The following is a 12197-nucleotide window of genomic DNA, read 5'->3' on the forward strand; positions in this document are numbered from 1 at the left end:
ATACAAACCTAATAAATTGAATTGAATTGAATTCTATTACAAACTTTTCTACGTAAAAACCTGGTCACTGAACAAATTAAGTTCTTAAGTAGAGGTACCACTGTATATTTAAAATTGCCCCCACCCTCCTTGCCTTTCGTAAAGTCCTTAAAACCCACCTCTGCCGTCAGGCATGGGGGAATTGAGACATCTCCCTCGGGCCTATACAGTTTATGCATGGTATGTTTGTGTGTATGTTTTTGCTTTTTAATAAGGGTTTTTTAGTGACTTTTAAATTATTAGATTTGTTATTCATTGTTTTATTGTTGTTGTGAGCTGCCCCGAGTCTACGGAGAGGGGCGGCATACCAATCTAATAAATAAATAAATAAATAGAATAAAATAAATAAACAGAGCTTGGGAGGCCATTTTGTCTAGCAACGTGCTCAAGTTACCACAGGAGCCGACATGAGTAACGTTGAGCTGGCCACGCCCACCTTGGCCACGCCTCCCGAGGTCAAACACCATCCTGATGCGGCCCACAGGGAAATCAAGTTTGACACTCCCGCCATACTAGATCAGTCAATGCCCGGGTTAACAAAGATCGCGGCAAAGGGGTTTAGTTTAGTCCCGATTGCATTTTCCCCCTCCCTCCATCTTAAATAATATTTTGATCTCATGTTTTGATCCCCGTCGGCGCTATTCAATATCTACATGAAACCGCTGGGTGAGATCATCCAAGGGCATGGGGTGAGGTATCATCAATATGCAGATGATACCCAGTTGTACATCTCCACCCCATGCCCAGTCAACGAAGCAGTGGAAGTGATGTGCCGGTGCCTGGAGGCTGTTGGGGTCTGGATGGGTGTCAACAGACTCAAACTCAACCCGGATAAGACGGAGTGGCTGTGGGTTTTGCCTCCCAAGGACAATTCCATCTGTCCATCCATTACCCCGGGGGGGGGGGGGATTACTAACCCCCTTAGAGAGGGTCCACAACTTGGGTGTCCTCCTCGATCCACAGCTCACATTAGAGAACCATCTTTCAGCTGTGGCGAGGGGGGCGTTCACCCAGGTTCGCCTGGTGCACCAGTTGCGGCCCTATTTGGACCAGGACTCACTGCTCACAATCACTCATGCCCTCATCACCTCGAGATTCGACTACTGTAATGCTCTCTACATGGGGCTACCTTTGAAAAGAGTTCGGAAACTTCAGATTTTTAATTTTAAATTATTAGATTTGCTATGAACTGTTTTATTGCGTTGTGAGCCGCCCCGAGTCTACAGAGAGGGGCGACATACAAATCTAATAAATAAATAAATACCTGCTGGAGCAGTGGGGTCCCTCAGCCATCCCTTGGCCTGGCCCATCTTGGAATCGATTAAAGCCAGAGCTCTCTTCATGGCTTCCGTGTCCTGTACAGAAAAAAGGGAAAACAAAGAAAATAGGAGATTATCCTCATCGGATGGCTTGTAAATCCAGGCGTTGATGCAATTTGCAATGCAAAAAACACTTCTTGGTGTTGGCAGGCAATTCTCTCCCATGATGAGCAACTCATGGGAGAATCAACTGCACACGTATGGAACACCAGGCACATTTCGGTTCCACTCAAAATGCACCGAGGTAGAACATGCACTTCGTAAGGCCTGGTTGGGATCCATTTTGTTTGTCAAGCACAGAACACGAGAGAGAGAGAGAGAGAGGGAGGGAGAGAGAGAGAGAGAGAGAGGGAGAGAGAGAGGGAGGCATTCAGAAGAAATGTTAGCTCCTCACCCTCTGAAAATAGAACAATAGCCACAGAGAACACCCCCATGCACACTTCTCTGCCCTTTTCCTCCATGGTTGTATGTGTGGGGGGGGGGGAGAAAGAGAGGGAGGGAGAGGGTGAGAGAGGCAGAGGGAGGGGAGGGAGAAAGAGAGACAGGGAGTGAGGGAGAGGGAGAGGGAGAGAGGGAGGAAGAGAGAGAGGCAGAGGGAGGGAGGGGAGGCAGAGGGAGGGAGAGAGGAAGAGGAAGAGAGGGGGGAGAAAGAGAGACAGACAAATGGATGGATAGAAAGAGGGAGGGAGAGGGAGGAAGAGAGAGAGAGGCAGAGGGAGGGAGGGGAGGCAGAGGGAGGGAGAGAGGAAGAGGAAGAGAGGGGGAGAGAGAGAGGGAGAGAGGGGGGAGAAAGAGACAGACAGACAAATGGATGGATAGAAAGAGGGAGGGAGAGGGAGAGAGGGAGGGAGAGGGAGAGAGGCAAAGGGAGGGAGGGGAGGCAGAGGGAGGGAGGGAGAGAGGAAGAGGAAGAGAGGGGGGGAGAGAGAGGGAGAGAGGGGGGAGAAAGAGAGACAGACAAACAGATGGACAGACAGAGGGAGGGAGAGGGAGGGAGGGGGAGGGAAATAGGGCGGAAAGAGAGAAAAAGAGAGAAAGAGAGACAGACAGACAGACGGACGGAGAGGGTAGGGAGGAAGAGAGACAAGCAGACAGACAGAGGGAGGGAAAGAGAGGGGGGAGAGAGACATAGGGAGGGAGAGAGGGAGAGAGAGAGAGAAAGAGACAGATGGACATAGGGAGGGAGAGGAGAGAGAGACAGGCCGAGGGAGGGAGAGAGAGAGAGGAAGAGATTACTCTTATTTATTGGTATCTAATGCATTAAACAGGAGGAAAAAAATATGACGGCATGCCCCATGGATTAATTAGATATAACACTGGATTATAAACTTTCTAAAAGTCCCAGATAAAATTATGGTTCAGCAATATGGAGGTTCCCGCAAACACCACACACACACACACAAACTCCTTTGGGATGGTGATGGAAATGTTCAGAAGACTCCGAAGGTAAAGAGTTAAGGTCCAATACATAATGTCCTTTTGCCAATCCCCGCACCGCCAGCTAACACTGAAACCCCAAAGCGAACACCCAGGTTGGTTCTTCAAACTTTGCGTCACGCCAGAAGGTGCCATTTGGAGAGCTGAAGGACTTCAATGAGATGTAAAATCGTCCATTTACATGTTTTGCCCTCTGCATTTTCAAAGGGAGTCCGGAAAGCTGCCCCAACCCTACTCACATCTCCCCATCTTGCAAATTTCAAGGCCGGCTGCCACTCCTTGGGAACAGACCATCGCACAGCAAGACTTTCCTCCTTTAAAAGGTGAGTACAGGTAATCCTTGACCTACGCACCACAATTGAACCCAACGTTTCTGTCCATTAAGCAAGACAGTTGGTAAGTGAGCTGCGGCCCATTTTGTAATCATTTGACCCCCTAGTCCAGTGATGGCGAAGCTTTTTTCCCTCGGGTGCCGAAAGCGCGCGCACGCACACTATCGCACCTGCATGAGTGCCCATACAATTTATGCATGGTATGCTTGTGTGTATGTTTTTTAAATAAGGGTTTTTAAAATTATTTTAAATATTAGATTTGTTCCATGTTGTTTCATTATTGTTGTTAGCCGCCCCGAGTCTACGGAGAGGGGCGGCATACAAATCAACTCAACTCAACTCAACTCAAATCAAATCAAATCTCAACAAACAAACAAACAATTGGACAAATAAAAAATACATATAGTTCAACGCCTGGGGAGGGCGAAAATTGCCTCCCCTACCCTCCCGGAGGCTCTCTGCAGGCCAAAAACAGCCTTTTTCCCAACTTCTGATAGGTCCGGTAGGCCCGTTTTTCACCCTCCCCAGGCTCCAGAGCAGGGGTGGGCAATTAATTTTGCCATGGGGCCGCATGAGAAATTGGGATGGTTTTAGAGGGCCGGACCTTGGCCTGACCTAAACACCCAGACCCACTCCACAGACCTTAGTTGTTTGCTTTACGGCAACATCACCCTCATCACCTCGAGGCTCGACTACTGTAACGCTCTCTGCATGGGGCTACCTCTGAAGAGTGTTCGGAAACTTCAGATCGTGCAGAATGCAGCTGCGAGAGCAATCATGGGCTTCCCAAGTATGCCCATGTTTCACCAACACTCCGCCGTCTGCGTTGGTTGCCGATCAGTTTCCGGTCACAATTCAAAGTGTTGGTTATGACCTATAAAGCCCTTCATGGCATCGGACCAGAATATCTCCGGGACCGCCTTCTGCCGCACGAATCCCAGCGACCGATTAGGTCCCACAGAATGGGCCTTCTCCGGGTCCCGTCGACTAAACAATGTCATTTGGTGGGACCCAGGGGAAGAGCCTTCTCTGTGGCGGCCCCGGCCCTCTGGAACCAACTCCCCCCCAGAGATCAGAGTTGCCCCCACCCTCCTTGCCTTTCGTAAACTTCTCAAAACCCACCTCTGCCGTCAGGCATGGGGGAATTGAAATATCTTCCCTAGGCCTATATAATTTATGTATGGTGTGTTGTGTGCATGTTTTTTTAAATTATGGGTTTTTAACTTTGTATTATTAGATTTGTATTGTACATTGTTTCTATCACTGCTGTGAGCCGCCCCGAGTCTACGGAGAGGGGCGGCATACAAATTTAATAGATAGATAGATATATAAGATAGATAGATAGATAGATAGATAGATAGATAGATAGATAGATAGATAGATAGATAGATAGATAGATAGATAGATAGAGACGTAGATAGATAGATAGATAGATAGATAGATAGATAGATAGAGACGTAGATAGATAGATAGATAGATAGATATATAAGATAGATAGATAGATAGATAGATAGATAGATAGATAGATAGATAGATAGATAGATAGATAGATAGATAGATAGATAGATAGAGACGTAGATAGATAGATAGATAGATAGATAGATATATAAGATAGATAGATAGATAGATAGATAGATAGATAGATAGATAGATAGATAGATAGATAGATAGATAGATGGAGACGTAGATAGATAGATAGATAGATATATAAGATAGATAGATAGATAGATAGATAGATAGATAGATAGATAGATAGAGACGTAGATAGATAGATAGATAGATAGATAGATAGATAGATAGATAGATAGATAGAGACGTAGATAGATAGATAGATAGATAGATATATAAGATAGATAGATAGATAGATAGATAGATAGATAGATAGATAGATAGATAGAGACGTAGATAGATAGATAGATAGATAGATAAGATAGATAGATAGATAGATAGATAGATAGATAAGATAGATAGATAAGATAGATAGATAAGATAGATAGATAGATAGAGACGTAGATAGATAGATAGATAGATAGAGACGTAGATAGATAGATAGATAGATAGATAAGATAGATAGATAGATAGATAAGATAGATAGATAAGATAGATAGATAGATAGAGACGTAGATAGATAGATAGATAGATAGATAGATAGATAGATATATAAGATAGATAGATAGATAGATAAGATAGATAGATAGATATATAAGATAGATAGATAGATAGATAGATAGAGACGTAGATAGATAGATAGATAGATAGATAGATATATAAGATAGATAGATAGATAGATAGATAGACGTAGATAGATAGATAGATAGATAGATAGATAGATAGATAGATAAGATAGATAGATAGATATATAAGATAGATAGATAGATAGATAGATAGATAAGATAGATAGATATATAAGATAGATAGATAGATAGATAGAGACGTAGATAGATAGATAGATAGATAGATAGATAGATAGATAGATAGATAGAATAAATAAATTAAATAAATAAATAAACAAACAAACAAGCCCAGGTCTGCTCCAGAGACTTCCCTGGAGCCTGGGGAGGGCAAAAACTCCCAGTCCCATAGGTTTGCCATCACTGCCCTAGTCGTTTAGCGAATCACTGCAGTTGTTAAGTGAACCCTGCTCCTCCCTGCCCTACCCCGTTGACTTCTCTTGCCAGAAACCAACAGGGAAGGTCACAAATGGCGATTCCCATGATCCTGGGACACTGCGACTGCCATAATTATGAGCCTGGATACTGGATACTGATCACGTGGCAATGGGGAGGCTGCAATGGAGATTAAGTGTGAAACACGACTGCGGGTCACTTGTTTCAGTGCCGGTGCGTTACTTGAGTCACAAAAAGAATGGTTGTAAGTCAAGAACTACCTGAAGGGTAACACTAGCCACACAGGAAACCCCACAACACACAGCAAACACACACACCCCTTCCCGAGTTCATGCTTTCTTCCATTTTAGTAGAAAAGGCAGCAGTTGTGGGTCACGGAAGAGATCTTACCTTCTAAAAGGTGAGGGTAAGGGGAAAGGAGAAAATTAAGGAGAAAGATATATAGAGAAATATATGTAAGTAGTAGTTCTAAGAAAGGAAGAATTATTAATGGTGAGCTAATCTTTTATTGTGTATTTTGATCGGATTTTACTCTTCTTGTACTTATTTCTCTTGATAGTTGTTCTCAGTCCATTTTGGAATGAGTGGAAAATAAAATAAAATAAAATAAAATAAAATAAAATAAAATAAAATAAATAAAATAAAATATAAAATAGAATAAAATAAAATAAAATAAAATAAATAATAAAATAAAATAAATAATAAAATAAAATAAAATAATAAAATAATTAAATAATTAAAATAAATAAAATAAATAAAATAATAAAATAAACTAAACTAAAATAATAATAAAATAAAATATAAAATAGAATAAAATAAAATAAATAAACTAAAATAATAAAATAAATAAAATAAATAATAAACTGAACTAAAATAAACTAAAATAAAATAAATAAAATAGAATAAAATAGTAAAATAATAAAATAAAATAAATAAAATAAATAAAATAAATAAAATAAATAAAATAAATAAAATAAATAAAATAAATAAAATAAATAAAATAAATAAAATAAATAAAATAAATAAAATAAATAAAATAAATAAAATAAATAAAATAATAAAATAAAATAATAATAAAATAAAATAATAATAAAATAAAATGGAATAGAATAAAAAATAAAATGAAATAAAATAAAATTTATATAAATATAAAATATAAAATAATATAAAATATAAAATATTTTAAAAATCTGCTTTCAAGCCTAAGTGATAAGGCCCACCCATAATCAGAGCCTTTTTCCTTCTGTCTATCAGTGATTAATTAATAACCCAGAATTCAACTCTTCCCACAGGACCATCCTCTGCTAAACCATAGTTTATCCTTACACGGAAACTGCGTCAATAACAGCAGTGGATAGAAAGGCACAGCTTGTAAGATGTTTTCACAGTTCTATGGTTCTCAACCCATTAAAATAATAATTAACAGTAATTTTCTCCCTAAGCTATCACATTTGCGGTGGTTTGCCGATTGGAAATTTGCACCTTTCAACCAAAATAAAAATTTCAGCTTTAACCAATTTAAGGTCTTAACTTTAATTTTCGGACTATACGATGCACTGGTTTATAAGATTTTGAAGAGGTAACTAAGAAAAAAAATGGGTTTTCTCACCGCCAGGAACATTCTACAGACCTCCCAAAGCCTGTACACACCCCATTTTTGTGAAAAATGGGCCGTTTTCAGCCATTTTTTCACCAAAGCAAGGACGTTTTTGCCCTCCCCAAGCCCCCAAGAGCACTCTGCAGATCTCCCAAACCCTCTACGCACCCGTTTTGACATGGGGCAGGACTCTGGGAGGCCAAAAATGGTTGTACAGTGATGCCTCGTCATACAAACTTTTGGAGATACAAACCCAGGGTTTAAGATTTTTTTGCCTCTTCTTACAAACTATTTTCACCTTACAAACCCACCGCCGCTGCTGGCAAACCCCACCTCCAGACTTCCGTTGCCAGCGAAGTGCTCGTTTTTGCGATGCTGGGATTGCCCTGCTGGGATTCCCCTGCAGCATCAGAAAAACACAGAAGTCAGGAGGTGGGGTTTCCCATGGAGGGGACCCTCAGGGGAATCCCAGCAATGCAAAAATGGGCGCTTTGGCTGGCAAAAGGGGTGAATTTTGGGCTTGCACGCATTAATCGCTTTTCCATTGATTCCTATGGGAAACATTGTTTCGTCTTACAAACTTTTCACCTTAAGAACCTCGTCCCAGAACCAATTAAGTTTGTAAGACAAGGTATCACTGTATTTGGTGTTTAAGACTCACCAACATTTTCACCCTCTTCTAGGGGCAGAAAAAGTGCATGTTATACTCCGAAAAATACACTAAGTTATAAATCTGCGGGTATTCTAAGGCAGGGGTCCCCAACCACCGGGCCGCGGACCAGTACCGGGCCGCGGGGCATGTTGCACCGGTTCGTGGAGTCAGCAGCTGCCGGCCCTCATGCCACTACCCCCTCCCTCCAGCGCTTCGCCTCCCGCCGGGCAAGAGGCCTCGGGAGGCAGGTTCTGCCGGCCACAGGACGATGGACGGGACAGAGGGGCTGGAAGGACCAAGAGGCTCAAGCCTCTTTTGGCTTCTGCCGTGGGGCGCTTTTGCATTTTTGGCTGGGGGGAGGCAGGAGGGCCAGCCTGACCCCCTGTCTCCAGCGCTTAGCTCCCGCTGGGCAAGAGGTCTTGGGAGGCAGGTTCTGCCGGCCACAGGGCTTAATCCCGCCCCCAACCACACCCCTTTCCGCCCCCACCGGGCCATAGAAAAATTGTCTTGCTGAAACTGGTCCCTGGTGGAAAAAACGTTGGGGACCACTGTTCTAAGGTACCCATCTCAGAACTTAATTCCAGGAAGTCCACGTCAATCATTTTAGGTTGTGGGAGCTTCAACCTCCAAGATGCCCTTGAGATATTTCTAAAGTCCCTACATCTTAAAATGGGTGACGTTGAAAAACACTGGTTTAGCAAAACATTCAGATTATGATAACTTTATTTGCTTATGGGTGTGTTTCCCTCCCAGGAGATGCAATTTTAAAACAAATAGTCATCCAATTTGTTAAAATTATAACAAATCGGATAAATTAAAGGAAATCTTCGGAGAGGGGTGGCATACAAATCTAATAAATTATTATTATTATTATTATTATTATTATTATTATTAAATCTGCACAAGGCAATTTTAAAATTTTCTCACTATATTTAATGTTCTGCTAACAAAGGAATTGTATTAAGGTGAAATCATAATTGGCATTTTGTATTAAGGTGAAATTGTGATTATATAAAGGTGAAATCATAAAGCAAATTAGCTAACATCACTCTACAGATTAATTCTTGTGTTGGTTTGTTTGTTAAATATGAGTTTAGATTCTTACATGTCTAACCCTAGATTACTCTCAACCTAGACAAAACACACGCACCTTGCTGGCCCAAGCATCTTCATCCCAAGAAGTCAGCTGCAATACACGGATTATTTCATTTATTTCTGTACTCATCTTCTCCACTGTAAATTTGCGGTTTTTCAAGGCTTCCTCCATTCCCTGGTTCCGGGAGTTTTTAGTTGTTACAAAAATCTTCATTGCTGCAGAAATAACACAAGAGGATTAAATGACACAAGAGACGGAGTCTGCAGAGAGGGGGCGGCACACAAATCAAATCAATCAATCAATCAAACAATATCAGGAAGATACACTAGAAAATATATTTTTACATAAACATGGGCAGAGTAAATGATTATATTCTAGGGCCACTGCTCTGAATTGATTATAATAGTAGGCTATGATACAAATTTGATCAAGGAAGGAAGGAAAGAGAGAGAGAAAGAGAGAGAGAGAGAAAGAGAAAGAGAGAGAGAAAGAAAGAAATCAGCTTAGAAAGTATAAAGAGAAAAGAAATACACAAGAAGTGACTTCCAACCTTCATAATCTTCTCTGGGACCGCCATCTGCCGCACGAATCCCAGCGACCAGTTAGGTCCCAGAGTTGGCCTTCTCCGGGTCCCGTCGACTAAACAATGTCATTTGGCAGGACTCAGGGGAAGAGCCTTCTCTGTGGCGGCCCCAACCCTCTGGAACCAACTCCCCCCAGAGATCAGAATTGCCCCCACCCTCCTCGCCTTTCGCAAGCTCCTGAAAACCCACCTCTGTCGTCAGGCATGGGGGAATTGAGATATTCCTTTCCCCCAGGCCTATACAATTTATGCATGGTATGTTTGTGTGTATGTTTGGTTGTCTTTTAAATTAGGGTCTTTTAAATTATTTTAAATATTAGATTTGTTAGATGATGTTTCACTGTTGTTGTTAGCCTCCCCGAGTCTGCGGAGAGGAGCGGCATACAAATCTAATTAATAAATTAATTAATAAATAATCACAATTTAAACAACTGTAGTCACTTTTCACTCCCTCCAATGTTACATTTATCTCTATATCTCACACCCCATATTAATTTATCTATAAACAAATCAATAAATCATTTTTTCAGTCCTGATGTCAGCAAAAAAGCCCAGAAAGAGTAGCCAGAAGTACAGTGATCCCTCGATTATCGCGAGGGTTCCGTTCCAAGACCCCTCGCGATAATCGATTTTTCGCGATGTAGGGTTGCGGAAGTAAAAACACCATCTGCGCATGCACGCCCTTTTTCATGGCCGCGCATGCGCAGATGGTGGAGTTTGCGTGGGCGGCGGGGAAGACCCAGAGAAGGTTCCTTCGGCCGCCCAGCAGCTGATCTGCTCGGCAGCGCAGCAACAGCGAGCAGACGAAGATCGGGGTTTCCCCGCCGCCCACGCAAAGGGGAAACCCCGATTCGGCTCCTCGCTGCTGCCGCGCTGCCAAGCAGATCAGCTGCTGGGCGGCCGAAGGAACCTTCCCTGGGTCTTCCTCGCTGATGCCCCCGCTCGCCCGCCCGCCCGCCCGCCGCCCGCCAGCAAGAGGGGGAGAGATAGAGAAAGAGAGAGAAGGAAAGAAAGAGATGAGAGAGGGAGGAAGAGAGTGTGAGAGAGGAAGAAGCAAGAGAGAGAAAGAGAGAAAGAAAGATGAGAAAGGAAGAGAGTGATGTCATCGGGTGGCAAAAATCGCGATATAGCGTTTCGCGAAGAACGAGATCGCGAAAATCGAGGGATCGCTGTAACATCTTATTTTAACACTGATCAAATAAAACCATATTTATATCCCTTTCTTTTACTTCTAATAGACTTGATCTTTAGTTTGTTCAAACACTATTATAGGATTTGATTTATCTTGATTGTTTCTTTGTCCTCTGGCACAGAGTTCTTCAAGGCTATAGCAAGCCTCTTTTGTAAATCCAATAGGAAAAAATATATATACAGGTCACTCTCTTGGTTTGTCGTTTGTATTTGCCTTTTAAATTTTAAAACCTCAGCCAGTTTCTTTAGTAGATCCCGTGAAATATCCTGCTCGAAATCATTCTCTTGGCTTGTCAGTTGGTAAATCCACTTCGGATATCATTCCTATCTTGTCGGATAAAATTTGTTTTACATCTGACATTTCTTCAAAAACATCTTTTGGACATAAGCTTATCCATAGAAGCACCATTGTTACTGGCATAGTTTTTTGGGGGGGTAATTTTTTTTTTATTGTTCTCTCAACATACATTCAAACAATACAGCATGCCATCTAATTTTCTATGAATAAAATGCAGTATTTTGTTAGTAACTAATATCAATTATCAAAAAAGTTGCAAAAAAATGTTGTCTAATAATTACTGACATTGTTGATAATGGGAGCTATGACTTTCATTATTCCATTCTTCAAGTCTTTTAAAAATGCTTGTGCAATTCACATTTGCATTAAGATTTCAAGTGCTAAGTAACATTTCCTTCCTTAATCACAACTATTGTCATTGTTTGAGCTAAACGTTTGTGCTTTTAGAAACATAGAAGATTGACGGCAGAAAAAGACCTCCTGGTCCATCTATTCTGCCCTTATACTATTTCCTGTATTTTATCTTAGGATGGATCTATGTTTATCCCGGGCATGTTTAAATTCAGTTACTGTGGATTTACGAACCACGTCTGATGGAAGTTTGTTCCAAGCATCTACTACTCTTTCAGTAAAGTAATATTTTCTCTGTTGCTTCTGATCTTTCCCCCAACTAACCTCAAATTGTGCCCCCTTGTTCTTGTGTTCACTTTCCTATTAAAAACACTTCCTTCCTGAGCCTTATTTAACCCTTTAACATATTTAAATGTTTCGATCATGTCCCCCCTTTTCCCTTCTGTCCTCCAGACTCTACAGATTGAGTTCATGAAGTCTTTCCTGATACGTTTTATGCTTAAGACGTTCCACCAGTTTTGTAGCCCGTCTTTGGACCCGTTTTTCAACAAATTTAGAGACCTGATCCAAAATCAAACAGTAGCAAGAACTTAATCTGAACTTCAGTGCTCACTCAAGACACACATCCCAAATATAACAACATATAAATAGCCCATCCATTCACATATCTCAGGA

At 41.5% G+C, this 12197-nt stretch overlaps 1 protein-coding gene across 2 annotated transcripts in view; it reads right to left on the reverse strand.

Annotated features, from left to right (window-relative positions):
- VCL (vinculin) overlaps nt 1–12197 on the reverse strand; it is a 122812-nt gene that overhangs the window by 56766 nt on the left and 53849 nt on the right. For both annotated transcript variants that reach the window (XM_070752041.1, XM_070752040.1), the window contains exons 6-7: nt 9154–9314; nt 1304–1394 (exon numbers count right to left, since the gene is read on the reverse strand). In XM_070752041.1, the coding sequence (XP_070608142.1) occupies nt 1304–1394; nt 9154–9314 (252 nt within the window). The remainder of the gene's footprint in view (nt 1–1303; nt 1395–9153; nt 9315–12197) is intronic.

Source organism: Erythrolamprus reginae, chromosome 5 (genome assembly GCF_031021105.1).
Source record: "Erythrolamprus reginae isolate rEryReg1 chromosome 5, rEryReg1.hap1, whole genome shotgun sequence".
Taxonomy (NCBI): domain Eukaryota; kingdom Metazoa; phylum Chordata; class Lepidosauria; order Squamata; family Dipsadidae; genus Erythrolamprus; species Erythrolamprus reginae.